General features: G+C 42.3%; 1 protein-coding gene across 2 annotated transcripts in view; it reads right to left on the bottom strand.

The window, feature by feature from the left end:
• SCNN1A (sodium channel epithelial 1 subunit alpha) overlaps positions 1 to 20635 on the bottom strand; it is a 122679-nt gene that overhangs the window by 8505 nt on the left and 93539 nt on the right. For both annotated transcript variants that reach the window (XM_073552913.1, XM_073552912.1), the window contains exons 11-12: positions 18075 to 18118; positions 9449 to 9524 (exon numbers count right to left, since the gene is read on the bottom strand). In XM_073552913.1, coding sequence (XP_073409014.1) covers positions 9449 to 9524; positions 18075 to 18118 — 120 coding nt within the window. The remainder of the gene's footprint in view (positions 1 to 9448; positions 9525 to 18074; positions 18119 to 20635) is intronic.

Here is a 20635-nt window from a genome sequence, read left to right as displayed (position 1 = left end):
TTCAGCTTAGAGAGAGAGGGTCGCAAGCCACATCCAGCGCCCACCCCCTTCAAAGTAGTGTTAACCAAAGCCCCCATTACAGATATAATGATAACCAAAGCTTTTCCACAGAAATCACTCCAAAGCAGTACACTGAGATCCAGGGGTTCCCACAATCCCCCCATTCAGTATTCTCCCATCAAGGACTCCCAACACACTGTTGCATCCTGCTTCAAGAACCTTCTCTAATAGGTAGTATCATAACAATAATAATAAATTTTTATTTTTATAGCGCCGACATATTCCGCAGCACTTTACATTTCAGAGGGGATTTGTACAGACAATAGACATTACAGCATAACAATAATCACATACAGTAGATTATAACAAATACCAAGAGGAATGAGGGCCCTGCTTGCAAGCTTACAGTCTATGAGGAAAGAGGTAGACACGAAAGGTGGGTGGTAACAGTTGCTCTGATTGTATGGACCAGCCATGATGTTAAGTGTGTAACAGTACAGACACAGAGGGCTAATGGATGCATAAAGCATGTGGGAACATGATGCTGGGAACCTGGTTATGGTAAAACTTTTGGCTCTGCCACACAGGGATAGGTTAGGTTAATGTGTTTAGGCGATAGGCCAGTCTGAATAAATGCGTTTTCAGGACACGCTTAAAATTGTGGGGATTGGGGACTAATCGTATTGACCTGGGAAGTGCATTCCAAAGAATTGGCGCGGCACGTGTAAAGTCTTGGAGACGGGAGTGGGAGGTTCTGACTATTGAGGATACTAACCTCAGGTCATCAGCAGAACGGAGGGCGCGGGTAGGGTGGTATACTGAAACAAGGGAGGAGATGTAGGGTGGTGCTGAGCCATGGAGGGCTTTGTGGGTGAGGGTAATAAGTTTATACTGAATTCTGGAGTGGATGGGTAGCCAGTGTAATGACTGGTACAAGGTAGAGGCATCGGTGTAACGATTGGTGAGGAATATGATCCTGGCTGCAGCATTCAAGACAGATTGGAGAGGGGAGAGTTTGGTAAGAGGGAGACCGATTAGAAGAGAGTTACAATAGTCAAGACGAGAATGAATAAGAGAAACAGTAAGAGTTTTTGCAGAGTCAAAAGTAAGAAAAGGTCGAATTCTAGAAATGTTTTTGAGGTGCAGATGACAAGAGCGAGCCAGTGATCGAATGTGGGGGGCAAAGGAAAGCTCGGAATCAAGTATGACCCCAAGACAGCGGGCATGTTGCTGGGGAGTAATAGTGGAACCACACACAGAAATAGCAATGTCGGGTATAGGTACATTAGTAGCGGGAGGAAACACCAGGAGTTCAGTCTTTGACAGGTTCAGTTTCAGATATAGTGAGGACATGATATTAGACACAGCGTTTAGACAATCGCCAGTGTTTTCTAGAAAGGCTGGCGTGATGTCAGGAGAAGAAGCGTATAATTGGGTGTCATCAGCATAGAGATGGTACTGGAAACCAAATCTACTGATTGTTTGACCAATAGGGGCAGTGTACAAGGAGAAGAGGAGGGGGCCTAGAACCGATCCTTGAGGAACCCCAACAGTAAGGGGAAGGTGAGAGGAGGAGGAACCGGCAAAAGAAACAGTAAAGGAGCGGTCGGAGAGATAGGAGGAGAACCAGGAGAGAACGGTGTCCTTGAGGCCAATGGAATGGAGCATAGTGAGGAGGAGCTGATGATCCACAGTGTCAAATGCTGCAGAGAAATCCAAGAGAATTAGCATGGAGTAATGACCATTTGATTTAGCTGTTAGCAGATCATTAGAGACTTTAGTGAGGGCAGTTTCAGTGGAGTGTAAAGAGCGGAAACCGGATTGGAGAGGGTCGAGAACAGAGTTTTCTGAGAGATAGCGGATAAGACGGGAGTGGACCAGGCGTTCCAGGAGTTTAGAGATGAAGGGAAGATTAGAGACAGGTCTATAGTTAGCGGCACAGTTTTGGTCGAGGGATGGTTTTTTAAGTAGTGGATGTATGATGGCATGCTTAAATGAGGAGGGAAAAATACCAGAAGAGAGAGAGAAGTTAAATATTTTAGTTAGGTGATGGGTGACAGCAGGGGAAAGGGACTGGAGGAGATGTGACGGAAATGAGTATCATCCTCCGTACCATACCTATAACATCTCTAAACCCCTAAGACCAGTATATGTGCATCCAGAGCTGCTCTTCTGTGCAGGGCTACTCACAAAATTCACCATTTTGAGATGTGCTCTTCATACCTGTTTGCTAGACCTGGAGCTAATGCACCAAGCTGGCAGACAGTCCCGAGCTACAATTCATGGGACTGCGAGCCACATGTGGCTCCTAAGCTACAGGCTTGGTGTATGGTATGGGGAAAACGAGTAATCAAGTAAGGTGGTAAGGGAAACCTAGTTCTTCAGGGTAGTGGAGGCCCCCAGGACTTGTGCCCTCCCTCTGTACTCTCCCTGTAATCCAGGCTTGTTATCTTAGATTTCTAATTCAGATGCAACTTTTTGTATTACAATTTTTTTAAGACCCTCGTAAAGATTTATTCCTTTGTCTTCTATAATAGTTTAGTGTTCTGCTGTGCCTTGTGTGCCGATAAGCTGGATGACAGAAAATATGGCCATAATTATACATTTCACAAGGCAAGTGATTACTAAGCCTTTTTCAGTTGGTACAGTGGCATGTAAAAGTTTGTGCACCCCTGGTCAAAATTACTTTTATTGTGAACAGTTAAGCAAGTTGAAGATGAAATGATCTCTAAAAGGCCTAAATTAAAGATTACACATTTCCTTTGGATTTTAGGCAAAAAAAATATATGCAGTATATATTCATATTTTACATTTTAAAAATTACAAAAAGGAAAATGGGCTGATTCAAAAGAGATTTGTGTGCTTAGATAACTTTCAAGTTGCCCTTTCCTCAGTTTGAAATTTACTCAAGAAATGGCAGTTAACAGAAACAGTGGAGGTCAAGATAAAGTCTGGAAGACCAAGCAAAATTTAAGTGAGAGCTGCTCATAGAATTGCTAGAGAGGCAATTCAGAACCACAACTTGACTGCCAAAGACCTTCAGAAAGATTTAGAGACTCTGGAGTTGTGGTAAAGTGTTCTACTGTCCAGAGACACCTGCACAAGTATGGCCTTCATGGAAGAGTCATCAGAACAAAACCTCTCCTGCGGCCTGACCATAAAATTCAGCATCAGATATTTGCAAAAGAACATCTAAACAAGCCTGATGCATGTGGGAAACAAGTCCTGTGGACTGATGAGGTTAAAATAGAACTCTGTGGCCACAATGAACAAAGGTACAGTGGGGAAAAAAAGTATTTAGTCAGTCAGCAATAGTGCAAGTTCCACCACTTAAAAAGATGAGAGGCGTCTGTAATTTACATCATAGGTAGACCTCAACTATGGGAGACAAACTGAGAAAAAAAAATCCAGAAAATCACATTTTCCTTTTTTTTTTTTTTCATTTTATTTGCATATTATGGTGGAAAATAAGTATTTGGTCAGAAACAAAATTTCATCTCAATACTTTGTGATATATCCTTTGTTGGCAATGACTGAGGTCAAACGTTTTCTGTAAGTCTTCACAAGGTTGCCACACACTGTTGTTGGTATGTTGGCCCATTCCTCCATGCAGATCTCCTCTAGAGCAGTGATGTTTTTGGCTTTTCGCTTGGCAACACGGACTTTCAACTCCCTCCAAAGGTTTTCTATAGGGTTGAGATCTGGAGACTGGCTAGGCCACTCCAGGACCTTGAAATGCTTCTTACGAAGCCACTCCTTCGTTGCCCTGGCGGTGTGCTTTGGATCATTGTCATGTTGAAAGACCCAGCCACGTTTCATCTTCAATGCCCTTGCTGATGGAAGGAGGTTTGCACTCAAAATCTCACGATACATGGCCCCATTCATTCTTTCATGTACCCGGATCAGTCGTCCTGGCCCCTTTGCAGAGAAACAGCCCCAAAGCATGATGTTTCCACCACCATGCTTTACAGTAGGTATGGTGTTTGATGGATGCAACTCAGTATTCTTTTTCCTCCAAACACGACAAGTTGGGTTTCTACCAAACAGTTCCAGTTTGGTTTCATCAGACCATAGGACATTCTCCCAAAACTCCTCTGGATCATCCAAATGCTCTCTAGCAAACTTCAGACGGGCCCGGACATGTACAGGCTTAAGCAGTGGGACACGTCTGGCACTGCAGGATCTGAGTCCATGGTGGCGTAGTGTGTTACTTATGGTAGGCCTTGTTACATTGGTCCCAGCTCTCTGCAGTTCATTCACTAGGTCCCCCCCGCGTGGTTCTGGGATTTTTGCTCACCGTTCTTGTGATCATTCTGACCCCACGGGGTGGGATTTTGCGTGGAGCACCAGATCGAGGGAGATTATCAGTGGTCTTGTATGTCTTCCATTTTCTAATTATTGCTCCCACAGTTGATTTCTTCACTCCAAGCTGGTTGGCTATTGCAGATTCAGTCTTCCCAGCCTGGTGCAGGGCTACAATTTTGTTTCTGGTGTCCATTGACAGCTCTTTGGTCTTCACCATAGTGGAGTTTGGAGTCAGACTGTTTGAGGGTGTGCACAGGTGTCTTTTTATACTGATAACAAGTTTAAACAGGTGCCATTACTACAGGTAATGAGTGGAGGAAAGAGGAGACTCTTAAAGAAGAAGTTACAGGTCTGTGAGAGCCAGAAATCTTGATTGCTTGTTTCTGACCAAATACTTATTTTCCACCATAATATGCAAATAAAATGAAAAAAAAACAGACAATGTGATTTTCTGGATTTTTTTTTCTCAGTTTGTCTCCCATAGTTGAGGTCTACCTATGATGTAAATTACAGACGCCTCTCATCTTTTTAAGTGGTGGAACTTGCACTATTGCTGACTGACTAAATACTTTTTTTCCCCACTGTATGTGTGGAGATAAAGGGCACAGGATTTCAGGAAAAGAACATCTCACCAACCATTAAGCCTGGGGGGTGGATCAAACATGCTTTATGGTTGTGATGCAGCAAAGGGCATGGGGAATAATTCACGGGTAGAAGGAAGAACGAATTCAGTGAAATTTCAACAAATTCTTGATGCAAACATAACACCATCTGTAAAAAAGCTGAAGGTGAAAAGAGGAAGAGGAAGAGGATGGCTTCTACAAATGGAGAATGATCCGAAACACACATCACAATCCACAATAGACGACCTCAAAAGGCACAAGCTGAAGGTTTTACAATGGCCCTCACAGTCCCCTGATGTGAGCATCACTGAAAATCTGTGGCTAGACCTCTAAATAGCAGAGGAGGCAAGACGACCAAGAATCTCACAGGACTGGAGGAATTCACCAAGGAGAAATGGATGAAAATCTCTCAGACAAGAATTGAAAGACTCTTGTCTGGCAACAAAATGTGTTTACAAGCTGTGATAATAATAATAATAATAATAATTTTATTTCTATTGCGCCAACATATTCTGCAGCACTTTACATTTCAGAGGGGACTTGTACAGACAATAGACATTACAGCATAACAATAATCGCATAGATCATAACAGATACCAAGAGGAATGAGGGCCCTGCTCGCAAGCTTACAGTCTATGAGGAAAAAAGGGAGACACGAAAGGTGGGTGGTAACAATTGCTTTTATTGTTCGGACCAGCCATAGTGTATGAATCGGATGTTCCTGTGATGCTGCATGGATCTGTTAACGTCCTAAGTATATAATGGTACAGACACAGAGGGCTATTAAATGCATAAAGCATGTGAGAACATGATGCAAGGAACCTAATTATGGTAAAAAAATTTTAATGGCCACACAAGGATAGTTAGGTTAATGCGTTGAGGCAGTAGGCTAGTCTGAACAAATGCGTTTTTAGGGCACACTTAAAACTGTGGTGATTGGGGATTAATTGTATTAACCTGGGTAGTGCATTCTAAAGAATTGGTTCAGCATGTGAAAAGTCTTTGAGACGGGAGTGGGAGGTTTTGATTATTGAGGATGTTAACCTCAGGAATTTAGCAGAACGAAGGGCACGGGTAGGATGGTAGGCTGAGACAAGGGAGGAGATGTAGGGTGGTGCTGAGCCATGGAGGGCTTTGTGGGTGAGGGTAATAAGTTTATACTGGATTCTGGAGTGGATGCGTAGCCAGTGTAATGACTGGCACAAGGTAGAGGCATCGGTATAACGATTGGTGAGGAATATGATCCTGGCTGCAGCATTCAGGACAGATTGGAGGGGGGAGAGTTTGGTAAGAGGGAGACCGATTAGAAGAGAGTTACAATAGTCCAGACGAGAATGAATAAGAGAAACAGTAAGAGTTTTTGCGGAGTCAAAAGTAAGAAAAAGTCGAATTCTAGAAATGTTTTTGAGGTGCAGATAACAAGAGCGAGCCAGTGATCGAATGTGGGGGGCAAAGGAAAGCTCGGAGTCAAGTATGACCCCAAGACAGCGGGCATGTTGCTGGGGAGTAATAGTGGAACCACACACGCAGATGACAATTGGCAATGTCGGGCAAAGGTAGGTTAGTAGAGGGAGGAAACACGAGGAGTTCAGTTTTTGACAAGTTGAGTGTGATACTTATAAAAGGGGGTGCTACTAGGTCCTAACCATGCAGGGTGCCCAAACTTTTGCATTGGCCATTATCCTTTTTGTAATTTTTAAAATGTAAAAGATGAAATAAAAACAAAAATATATATAACATCATCCTGAATGTGTGATATTTAAATTCAGACTTTTTAGAGGTCATTTATTTCATCTTCACCTTGCTAAACTGTTCACAATAACAGTAATTTTGACCAGGGGTGCACAAACTTTTCCATGCCGCTGTACCAAATGACAAAGGCTTAGTAATGCAGGCCATGTAATTAGGAAGATCTGCGCAGAGGGAGAGATGGGTGTGGGACGCAGCAGCACATCCATGCCTAGATAATAATTTAGGGACAGTCGTTTCTCAGATTCAGGGAGAACAGGTTATGCCACATCCGTATGCAAATAATAATGATCTTATTCATCCAGGCTCAGCTCCACCTCGCCTCCTCCCGATGTTCTTTATGACCCACTCAGCCGTGCACTTCCCTAATTATGTTCCTTACTCTTGTGTTACAGAATGCAAATTTACTGATGTCTTTACATCGTCATGTCTCCAAAATATTCGTCCCCAGAAACTGACACATAACATACATTACTAAGTATTCATGGCTATTTCACAACTATTCCCTTTTGTGTTCTTGTCTTTTGTTTTTAATGTCACTATATTAGGATATGTACATTGGATTATATAACCTTTATTCGTTTTATTTTTTTAGGTGGGAAGGTGGTTGGAGGCCAAAAAACAAAAAAAAACTCCACAGCAATTCTGACATTACTAGTTGGAATTTGTGTCTACCATGTCCAATATATGTTATAAGTAACCCAACTTTTTTTTCTCAAGGTCAGAACTATTATGTAATATTAAATGTATATAGTTGCTATTTTTTTTTACTTTTTCACTATAGAAAAAGTATATGTAATAATTTATTTTTGTGTTGCACTGAAAAAAAAAATAAAAATTCTTGATTGTAACTTTGTCAGGACTTGTTTTCTTGCCAGACGACATGTAATTGTTATTGGAGCCTTTCTGGGTCAACTTTTATTACGTTTTATTCTATTTTTCATTAGCAGGATATACAAAAATGCAAATTCGTATGTTGTAATAGTTTGTCAGATGATGGAAAGATTAATGTAAAATATTCATGGCATAGCCTTTTGTCAATGAGAAATACAAAACTGTTCCCAATAATAATAGCATGGTTGGTGCACAGTGGCTCAGTGGTTAGCACTGTTGATTTGGGGTTTTGGGTTCAAACTTCAACAAGGACAACATCTGCATTGTGCTGCACACTTGTCCTTGGTCAGATATCTGCTCCCTTAACCCCGGCTGGCTAAATTGTCTGGTGCTCCATGTTGGACTTTACAGGTGGCCCGGCATGATCCCATGTGGTTGCCTACCTAAGCCTATATAAGGCCTACCAAGACACACACCTATGCCTTGGTATTAAGACTTTTATTGTTTCTGAGTCCTGTGTGCATGCAGCCTGTTCCCTGTCTTCCAGGACCTCTACTACCTGTTACCTGTCTTCCAGGACCTCTGCTACATGTTCCCGGTCTTCCAGGACCTCTACTACCTGTTCCTGGTTTTCCAAGACCTCTGCTACATGTTCCCGGTCTTCCAGGACCTCTACTACCTGTTCCTGGTCTTCCAAGACCTCTGCTACATGTTCCCGGTCTTCCAGGACCTCTACTACCTGTTCCTGGTCTTCCAAGACCTCTGCTACATGTTCCTGGTCTTCCAGGACCTCTACTACCTGTTCCTGGTTTTCCAAGACCTCTGCTACATGTTCCCGGTCTTCCAGGACCTCTACTACCTGTTCCTGGTCTTCCAAGACCTCTGCTACATGTTCCCGGTCATCCAGGACCTCTACTACCTGTTCCTGGTCTTCCAAGACCTCTGCTACATGTTCCCGGTCTTCCAGGACCTCTACTACCTGTTCCTGGTTTTCCAAGACCTCTGCTACATGTTCCCAGTCTTCCAAAACCTCTGTTACATGTTCACGGTCTTCCAGGACCTCTGCTACCTGTTTCTCACATGTCTCAGTTGCTTGCTAACCTGACATGCATAGCCCGTCTACCCACCCGAACCTTGGACTTTAACAAATTGAGATTGTATGTTCTCCCCATGTTTGCGTGGGTTTCCACCTGGTTCTCCAGTTTTCCTCCCACACTCCAATGAAATGCTGATAGGGAATTTAGATCGTGAGCCCCAATGGGGACAGTGACGGTGAGTTCTGTAGAGCGCAGTGGAATATGATGGCGCTATATAAGTGACTAAAATAAATAAAACTAGTAACAAAACTGTATTCTTCACAGACTAATAAAAAGCTTTCATGGGGTACAAGGGATCCTTATTAACATATTTGATGAGGGAGGTCAATTAGCCACCACGTAAAGCAAATATGGATACGGCATTTATGGATATCTCATAATGGTATTTCATTCAATACCCCTTTATAGGTCATTGGACTGATATCCTTAATATTGAACTTATAGGCACAATTGCCTTAAATACTTAAATGGTCCTTTGAAAAGTTGGTTGTGGGTCTTGAAAATAATATATTGTATATGAAAATGATCATACAGGGCAGAATGGAAGGTTCCAGCATCAATATTTCCCTGTTCTTGAATTATTAAAAGGAGCTGGTGACTCTCCTTTCCATCACCCACTCATGTCTGGGTGGGCATACGGGTCATGGTCACCAGTGCAGCAGTTGAGTGTAGCACATGGGAAACAAGATTGTAGACTACATTACTGAAGACCTCAGGCAGATTGCAGTTACTGGAAACCACAGACAAATAAAAGTGACGCTCCCTTATACCTCAGAACATATACGATGTGCCTCGATTTTAGATTTTGATTTTTTTTTAATGTATTTTCTATCAACTTACATTAATTGTAGCAGATTCCTGGATCAATTTATAATTCATTTCTTCAAAGTAAATGTTGAGTTTTGCTACTCCGTCCCTGTGAAAACGAGAAACAAAAGATGAAACTTGAGCAAGGGAAAACTATGAAACCGATAGGGAGGGCACCAGGCGATAGTGATGTGGTTGAGAAGTGATGATTGCAAAAAAACTCGCATTTAGAAACACTAGAAGTATGAAAATAGTCAACAACTACAGCGATTTCTACTTCATTCTCCGACGGTCAACTCATCCAAAACTGTGAAGAATACATCAAGAATTTATACAGTATGTGTCCCAGAAGATGTGCCATTGCCACCTCCATTTCACAAAGCTCAGATCAGACTTGGCTGTAAGACTACTGTAGCAGGAGCCCTTCCCCAATTTTCATCCTGCAATCAGGCGCACTATCCCTTACCCCCATAACAAGCTCCATCTACGTGAACATTTGGAATGGTGGTTGAGACCAAACTGATCTGTCATCAATAACTGATGTGCTTTCCAAAACGACATCCGGGCAGGAGTCCTGCGCACAAGGCATCCCATTATTATTGCTATTAACGGCTTTCGAATTGATCTCGAGCAATGGTGCCTTGATGGATGTATGCTCTGTGGGAAGATCGATCTTGTACAAGCCTAGACAGATCCACCAGGATCTTCTCCGCCATTATCTTGATAGTATTAAGCCATCAGGTTGCTGGTCTTCCTCTTCGCCTTGTTCCTTCTATTCTTCCGACCATGATGTCCTTCTTCAGTGACTGCTTTCTTCATGTGATGCGTCCAAAGTAGGCAAGTCGTAGCTTGGTGATCATTGTTTCGAGTGACATGTCTGGCTTGATTTTTTCCAAAATTGATTTGTTTGTTCTTCTTCCCATTCATGGTATTGATAACATCCTTCTCCAGCACCACATTTTGAAGGCATTGATTCTTCTTCGGTCTTGTGTCTTTATCATCCAGGTTTCATATCAGAAAAGACCAGACTATGCATGAGCTCTTCTTCGTCGCCAGTGAAATGTTCCTCAATGTGAAGATCTTGTCCACTGACTCCATTGTTTATTTGCCCACGGCCATTCTCCTATTGATTTCCGGTGTCATGGTTGCATCTTGAGTAGAGTTGAGCGATACCGTCCGATACTTCAAAGTATCGTATCGGATGGTATCGGACGATCTTTAAAAAAAGTATCGGTATCGCCGATTCCGATACCGGAAGTCCCATTCAAGTCTATGGGACTTCCGGTATCGGAATAAGAAAAACCCTTTCCTGCCCTTGTACAGCCTCTCTGGGGTCTGTACGGGCCTTTCGGGGGGCTGTGCCGGCCTGCCAGGGGGTCTGTGCAGGCTCCGGTGGTCTGTGCCGGCCTGCCGGTGGTCTGTGCAGGCTCCGGGGGGCTGTGCCGGCCTGCCGGGGGGCTGTGCCGGCCTGCCGGGGGGCTGTGCCGGCCTGCCAGGGGGCTGTGCAGGCTCCGGGGGGCTGTGCCGGCCTGCCGGGGGGCTGTGCCGGCCTGCCGGGGGGCTGTGCCGGCCTGCCGGTGGTCTGTGCAGGCTCCGGGGGTCTGTGCAGGCATCGTCCGATGGGACTACAAGTCCCATCGGGCGATGCCTGCTACCATGACAGTGATTGACACATTAGCCAATGATGGGACAGTAGTAGTCCCATCATCCGGCTAATGTGTTAAATGTAAAAAAAAAAAAAATAAAAAAAAAAAAATTACATGCTACATACATACAACATGCATACTACATACATGCTACATTCATACTACATACTACATACATGCTACATTCATACTACATAAATACTACATGCAACATACATACTACATATATACTACATGCATGCTACATACATACTGCATGCTACATACATACCACATATATACTACATACATACTACATGCATGCTACATGCATGCTACATGCTACATACATAACACATATATACTACATGCATGCTACATACATACTACATGCTACATACTACATATATACTACATGCATGCTACATACATACTACATGCTACATACTACATATATACTACTTGCATGCTACATACATACTACATGCTACATACATACTACATATATACTACATGCATGCTACATACATACTACATGCTACATACATACTACATATATACTACATACATACTACATACATACTACATGCATGCTACATACATACCACATACATAACACATATATACTACATGCATGCTACATACATACTACATGCTACATACATACCATATACATACTACATGCATGCTACATACATACTACATGCTACATACATACCATATACATACTACATGCATGCTACATACATACTACATGCATGCTACATACATACTACATGCTACATACATACTACATATATACTACATGCATGCTACATACATACTACATGCTACATACATACTACATATATACTACATGCATGCTACATACTACATGCTACATACATACTACATATATACTTCATGCATGCTACATACATACTACATGCATGCTACATACATACTACATGCTACATACATACCACATACATACTACATACATACCACATACATACTACATACATACTACATGCTACATACATACTACATATATACTACATGCATGCTACATACATACTACATGCTACATACATACCACATACATACTACATACATGCTACATGCTACATACATACTATATATACTACATGCATGCTACATACATACTGCATGCTACATGCATGCTACATACATACTACATACATACTACATGCTACATACATACCACATATATACTACATACATACAATACATTCATACAATACATACATAGACATACAGTACATATAACATAGAGTAACATACTTACCAATACTTGTCACATTGTTCCCCGAAGCCATTGTCTTTTCCGGAATAAATATTAACATAACAAACCACAAAAATACTCACCCACGATCCGAAGCAGTCCACGAGTGTGTCCCACGACGATCTTGGGTAGAGAACGGCAGCATCAGCTGTTGCTGCCGTTCTCTACGGGCTGCAGGAATCCAATGACGGAAGGTAGGTATCCTTCCGCACTGTATTCCTCCGCCACTTAAAAAAAAAAAAAGTCCCTAGTCTCACTTTATGCCATTGCTGTGTGGGAATTTCCCACGCAGCAATGGCATAAAGTGAGACTAGGGACTTTTTTTTTTTTAAGTGGCGGAGGAATACAGTGCGGAAGGATACCTACCTTCCATCATTGGATTCCTGCAGCCCGTAGAGAACGGCAGCATCATCTGATGCTGCAGTTCTCTACCCAAGATCGTCGTGGGACACACTCGTGGACTGCTTCGGATCGTGGGTGAGTATTTTTGTGGTTTGTTATGTTAATATTTATTCCGGAAAAGACAATGGCTTCGGGGAACAATGTGACAAGTATTGGTAAGTATGTTACTCTATGTTATATGTACTGTATGTCTATGTATGTATTGTATGAATGTATTGTATGTATGTAGTATATATGTGGTATGTATGTAGCATGTAGTATGTATGTAGTATGTATGTAGCATGCATGTAGCATGTAGTATGTATGTAGTATGTATGTAGCATGCATGTAGCATGTAGTATGTATGTAGCATGCATGTAGTATATATGTAGTATGTATGTAGCATGCATGTAGTATATATGTAGCATGTATGTAGTATGTATGTGGTATGTATGTAGCATGTAGTATGTATGTAGCATGCATGTAGTATGTATGTAGCATGTAGTATGTATGTAGTATGTATGTAGTATGTATGTGGTATGTATGTGGCATGTAGTATGTATGTAGCATGCATGTAGTATGTATGTAGCATGCATGTAGCATGTATGTAGCATGCATGTAGTATGTATGTAGTATGTATGTAGTATGTAGCATGTATGTAGTATGTATGTGGTATGTATGTAGCATGTAGTATGTATGTAGCATGCATGTAGTATATATGTAGTATGTAGTATGTATGTAGTATGTATGTGGTATGTATGTAGCATGTAGTATGTATGTAGCATGCATGTAGCATGCATGTAGTATGTATGTAGCATGCATGTAGTATGTATGTAGCATGCATGTAGTATGTATGTAGTATGTATGTAGTATGTATGTAGCATGCAGTATGTATGTAGTATGTATGTAGTATGTATGTAGTATGTATGTAGTATATATGTAGTATGTATGTAGCATGTAGTATGTATGTAGCATGCATGTAGTATGTATGTAGCATGTAGTATGTATGTAGCATGCATGTAGTATGTATGTAGTATATATGTAGTATGTATGTAGTATGTATGTAGCATGCATGTAGTATGTATGTAGTATATATGTAGTATGTATGTAGTATGTATGTAGCATGCATGTAGTATGTATGTAGTATTTTTTTTTTTTTTTTAACATTTAACACATTAGCCGGATGATGGGACTACTACTGTCCCATCATTGGCTAATGTGTCAGTCACTGTCATGGTAGCAGGCATCGCCCGATGGGACTTGTAGTCCCATCGGACGATGCTTGCACAGACCCCCGGACATCAGCACAGCCCCCCGGCAGGCCGGCACAGCCCCCCGGCAGGCCGGTACAGACCCCCACAGGGTGCACAGACCACCGGCAGGCCGGCACAGCCCCCCGGCAGGCCGGTACAGACCCCCACAGGGTGCACAGACCCCCGGCAGGCCGGCACAGCCCCCCGGCAGGCCGGTACAGACCCCCACAGGGTGCACAGACCACCGGCAGGCCGGCACAGCCCCCCGGCAGGCCGGTACAGACCCCGGGCAGTCCACACAGCCCCCCGGCAGGCCGGCACAGCCCCCCGGCAGGCCGGCAGAGACCCCCGGAAGGCCCGAAATGACGGCGCATCATGATGCGCACACACCGCGCATCATGATGACGTCAGTCTGTCAATCAACTTTGAACTTCCGATTCCGATGCCGAATTCCGATATTGAAAAAATATCGGAAGTCGGTATCGGAATTCCGATACAGCAAGTATCGGCCGATACCCGATACTTGCGGTATCGGAATGCTCAACACTAATCTTGAGTGATCATTGGTCAGAGTAGATTGAAATCCTTTACAGCTACCAGTTCATCACTGTCCATCTCAAATGTGTCCCAGTTGTACCTGGCAGTAGTCAATATCTTCGTCTTCCCACTTCCCTCTAATTACGCAGCAACCAATATTCTTAATGTAAATTTTCATGTGATGTGCAGTTTATGCTTTAAACATTGAGTCAATATTTTTTGCTAAATATATTTACATTCCTAAATATCCCACCCAAATATATCTCACCTGGAAAAGGTTAATCATGCATGATCCTGTAACTCCCTTCTGGCACATTAAACACCTGCCCCTTCCAAAAATTTGTTCCCGTCACCCATAACATGTTTTCACAGGAGAAAATTATTAATCTACTCATTTATAGCAAGGGTGGGGTTTATGGCATAGCAAACACGAGAGCAATCCCCCCCTCCAGGGAAAGCAATGCGGAGTCATAACTACTGAATAATAAATGGGTTAAAATACATTTTTAACCCTATAAACTTTCATTGGTGTTCAAAAGTTAGTGAAGACTTTATGAATTGTAGCTCAGCTCCATTCAAATTGACTGACCACAGATGCAATACTATATACAACCTGTGCACAGTTGTGGCGCTGTTTTGGAAGCAGCTATGTTTTTCTATTCTGGGACAATCCCCTAAATCTTCATACCCCCATTTCCATCCTTTTCAACCCTCTTTTACTGTGAAAGTGCTATCGTACATGGTGGCTCAGTGGTTAGCACTGTAGCTTTGGGTTCAAATCCCATCAGGGACGACATCTACAAGGAGTCTGTATGTTCTCCACGTGTTTGCGTGGGTTTTCCTACGTTTTCTCCAGTTTCCTCCCAGACGCCAAAGACATACATAATTTATATTGTGAGCCTGAATGGAGACAGTGATGATAATGTCTGTACAGCGCTGCGGAATATGATCGCGCTATATAAGCGAGTAAAATTAATAAATGTATTAATAAGTAGTGATGAGCAAATCAATTTGGAGGACTCTGGTCCATTGGCCATGTCAGTAGTCCGTCGTATGCCGTAAAGAAACCCTGGGAACCTCGTCTTACCTACAATGACATTGTATTAGGCTCCCGTAAATTCCAGAGATTACTGAGATTTGCTCATCTATACTTATAAAGGGGTTGACCACTTCATCTTTTTAGTGCAGCTTTCCTAAAACGGACCAGCAATTTTGTCCATAAAATGGCTACTGATGGAGGGACATGTGACCAGACCAGTATATCAGCCCCAGTAGAAAAGCAGCTTTCCCATGTCCGGTGTTTTACAAGTAGAAGAGGCTGATGGACAGGTCTTGTCACATTATCTTCCACCAGCAGCCATTGTATGGACAGAGGTGCTGGGAAGGGTATGAGGAAAAGTGCACTAACAAGAGAAATCCATCCTCAATAATATATCCTAAACGTTATAATTGTTCCTTTAAGTTGTACATACACTTTAGATTAAAGGTGACCCTGTAAACTAATCTTGATGGATTACTTCCTTGATTTAATGTACATAGCATTAACCTATGCACACAATCCCTAGATGTGTAATATCACGATTCCTCCACTCGCTGTGTCCTAGGAATGGTGTGAGTGACAGCTCAGCCACCCTATGGATAGCAGGGGAGTGTTGGACTGTCAGTGCTGTGAGTGACAGCTCAGCCACCCCATGGATAGCAGGGGAGTGTTCGGCTGTCAGTGCTGTGAGTGACAGCTCAGCCACCCTATGGATAGCAGGGGAGTGTTGGGTTGTCAGTGCTGTGAGTGACAGCTCAGCCACCCTATGGATAGCAGGGGAGTGTTGGGCTGTCAGTGATCTGTTTTGGCTTCCCCTGGGTGTTTTCCTTTCTAGATAATTACCAGGCTATTTAACTGGCTCTCAATGTTAGATCATTGTAGCATTAGCTTAGTGATGTGATTACTCTGTGCTCTGTATTTGATCTTTTGTTGTCAGAGCTAGGATTTGCCTTTTGACTACCCGTTTGTATAACCCCTTTTGCCTTTGATGTATTCTGACTTTAGTTACCAGACCCTGAGCTTTGCCCCTGCCTATCCGTTTGTCTTATCTCTCTGTCTTTGACGTTCCTTCCCGGCTTTTGATCTTGGACCTCTTGACCACTCTGACTCACGGGTAATCCATGAGTAGTGACTAACGTCACATCTAAAAGTCCCTAGATGTCTGATAGAAGGGTAAACCAAAAGAAGCTAATTAAATGAGATATGTCTAAATTTAGATATTCCTGATCCTGTTCATTCTAGTTGACAACACTTTTCCACAGGTGTCTGGCATCCTCTGTTTCCTTTCTCTTCATTCAATAAACATGCATGGCTAAGCAAATCTTGCATATTTATGAGGGACTTTGAAGCCAAAAATGGTAGATCCATTCTCATTTGCATATAGCCAAACTTTTTGTCAGTAGTATCCTGAAATTTCTCCTACATAAATAGTTGTTTGGATCTCTTCAAAGTAACTGGCATGTGGGACCGTAGTGGGGTCTACATAGACACCAATAGCAACCTAGATTAATATATCTTAATTTGTCTTTCATGCCCTTTTCCACTGATGAGAAGCTTTATAACTGGTCTCTTTGCATTTTATATTAAGGTGAACACTGGCCATTAATTTTGGTGGGGTAAGCCCATAACTTAATATACATGGGGTTAGACTAGCAGTCACTGGCTGCCTGACATAAGGAAAAAGCAGAGGTTAGCTTATCTAGTTTAGATGTGTCACATGTTCTTTCTCCCAGTTGACAGCACATTCCTAGAGGTCTATAACATTGTCTGTTTCTCTTCCTCTCATTGCAAACAAACATACACAGTTGAGCAACTTGTGCACGTTTATGAAGGACTTTGAAACCCAAAGTGTGAGATCAGTGCTCATTTGTACATGGTTAGCCTTTGTCAGTATGATTCTATAATTTCTCCATCATGGATCGTTATTTGTATCGTATGAAATTACTCAGCATGTGGAACCATAGTGGGTGCTTAGTACATGTCTGTCTAAATATTTATAGAGCCTGTATAATCTTCAGGATTAATTAACTTCAGAATAATTAATAAGTACTTCCTCATTATCAAACCTCGGTGAAAATAACAATAATGAAGGAGTACTTAAAATAACTAAGAGGAATATCTCAGGAATTTGTTATTCTATAAAATGACTGGATTTCTTCAAAGCACAGAGAAAGTACCTTGAAATAGGCTTTTCTGATACATAAAATGGGTTTTAGTAAGGCTAAGACTCTGTAATATATGTGGATTCCGTCACACTGATCATGGGCTTCTTCCACAAACATTTCATAAAAGATTTAAAAACCTACATTTCGAACGAGACCCATTTATTTAATTTCTATGTTGACCAGATCGCTATCCTTACTGATATACCTTCCGACAGATGGCCTCTGCTAGACGACATGTCAAAAAGAATAGGGGGTGCACAAATTATAAATGGGGAAATCTGTTGTTAAAGGAGCCTCATTTTAGAATGAAAGTAGTGACATGACTCAATAATGTCTTAGCAAGACCCCATGCGACTTCTATAAGATCGTCGTACCTTTTGGTCGTATTGGAGTCTGACAATGTTCGAAGCACCCAGTTCTGTAAAGAGGAAATATTTTGGTTGTTATGATACATAAAAAATATCACACGAGGGAAAAGGTTCATGTGTAGCTTGTAATCATGAAGACACATAGATTTGCATGGAAGCAACATACAAGAACACTAAGGAATGATTATAATAATTGCCATCTGTAAAAAACTAATCTATAGCAATGGGCAGTAAATCTAATACAAGACTTGACTCACAATTTTTGCATTCGAGGGGTTCTAGATTTTATTAAACACCCACATCCAAGATCAGCAATACAGAGGGAGGTAAATTCTATGCCGTGAGAAAGCATAATCTTAGCCAGTGCTATAACAGCTATAATTCCATTCAGTGAATCACTACAGTGATATAATGCTATCACACATGAAAATAGAATTCTTGTAAATAGTTGACCTTACAAAGTAACTGAATAAATGCAAATATAATGTTAAATAAATGTTATATATTCCAGCAAAATTAGAGGAATTGAAAGGAAACTTTGATTTAAATCACAGGCAGAAGAGAAAGTGATGAACAAAATATGTAGCAAGTTATTTAATAAGGAAGGCAATATTAGTAAGGGTATCTTACTTTACACAATTCCTACATTTCAGTCAGATGGCCATATTACTCACGCGAGGATCACGGTACAATCCTTGGGCTGTGGTGTAGTATATAGAGGATGTGTCCCGTGTGGTGTAGTATATAGAGGATGTGTCCCGTATGGTGTAGTATATAGAGGATGTGTCCTGTGTGGTGTATCCCATGTGGTGTAGTATATAGAGGATGTGTCTCGTGTGGTGTAGTATATAGAGGATGTGTCCTGTGTGGTGCAGTATATAGAGGGTGTGTCCCGTGTGATGTAGTATATAGAGGATGTGTCCCGTGTGGTGTAGTATATAGAGGATGTGTCCCGTGTGGTGTAGTATATAGAGGGTGTGTCCCGTGCGGTGTAGTATATAGAGGATGTGTCCCATGTGGTGCAGTATATAGAGGGTGTGTCCCGTGTGGTGTAGTATATACTGTAGAGGGTGTGTCCCATGTGATGCAGTATCTAGAGGATGTGTCCTGTGCAGTATATAGAGGATGTGTCCCGTATGGTGTAGTATATAGAGGGTGTGTCCCGTGTGGTGTAGTATATAGAGGATGTGTCCCATATGGTGTAGTATATAGAGGGTGTGTCCCGTGTGGTGTAGTATAAAGAGGATGTGTCTCGTGTGGTGTAGTATATAGATGGTGTGTCCCATGCGGTGTAGTATATAGAGGATGTGTCCCGTGCGGTGTAGTATATAGAGGAGGTGTCCCGTGTGGTGTAGTATATAGAGGATGTGTCCCGTGTGGTGTAGTATATAGAGGATGTGTCCCATGTGGTGTAGTATATAGAGGATGTGTCCCGTGCGGTGCAGTATATAGAGGATGTGTTCCGTGTGGTGTAGTATATAGAGGATGTGTCCCGTGTGGTGTAGTATATAGAGGATGTGTCCCGTGTGGTGTAGTATATAGAGGGTGTGTCCCGTGTGGTGTAGTATATAGAGCGTGTGTCCCGTGCGGTGTAGTGTATAGAGGAGGTGTCCCATGTGGTGTAGTATATAGAGGATGTGTCCCGTGTGGTGTAGTATATAGAGGATGTGTCCCGTGTGGTGTAGTATATAGAGGATGTGTCCTGTGTGGTGTATCCCATGTGGTGTAGTATATAGAGGATGTGTCTCGTGTGGTGTAGTATATAGAGGATGTGCCCTGTGTGGTGCAGTATATAGAGGGTGTGTCCCGTGTGGTGTAGTATATAGAGGATGTGTCCCGTGTGGTGTAGTATATAGAGGATGTGTCCCGTGTGGTGTAGTATATAGAGGGTGTGTCCCGTGCGGTGTAGTATACGGAGGATGTGTCCCATGTGGTGTAGTATATAGAGGATGTGTCCCATGTGGTGCAGTATATAGAGGGTGTGTCCCGTGTGGTGTAGTATATACTGTAGAGGGTGTGTCCCATGTGATGCAGTATATAGAGGATGTGTCGTGTGCAGTATATAGAGGATGTGTCCCGTATGGTGTAGTATATAGAGGGTGTGTCCCGTGTGGTGTAGTATATAGAGGATGTGTCCCATATGGTGTAGTATATAGAGGGTGTGTCCCGTGTGGTGTAGTATAAAGAGGATGTGTCCCGAGTGGTGTAGTATATAGAGGAGGTGTCTCGTGTGGTGTGTATATAGAGGAGGTGTCCCGTGTGTTGTAGTATATAGAGGATGTATCCCGTGTGGTGTAGTATATAGAGGAGGTGTCCCGTGTGGTGCAGTATATAGAGGATGTATCCCGTGTGGTGTAGTATATAGAGGGTGTGTCCTGTGTGGTGTAGTATATAGAGGATGTGTCCCGTGTGGTGTAGTATATAGAGGATGTGTCCCGTGTGGTGTAGTATATAGAGGATGTGTTCCGTGTGGTGTAGTATATAGAGGGTGTGTCCCAAGTGGTGTAGTATATAGAGGATGTGTCCTGTGTGGTGTAGTATATAGAGGAGGTGTCCCATGTGGTGTA

Source organism: Dendrobates tinctorius, unplaced genomic scaffold (genome assembly GCF_039654945.1).
Source record: "Dendrobates tinctorius isolate UK_male_01 unplaced genomic scaffold, ASM3965494v1 ptg000196l, whole genome shotgun sequence".
NCBI lineage: Eukaryota > Metazoa > Chordata > Amphibia > Anura > Dendrobatidae > Dendrobates > Dendrobates tinctorius.
Note: the sequence above shows the minus strand (reverse complement) of the source record. Positions and strands in the feature narration are given on the sequence as shown.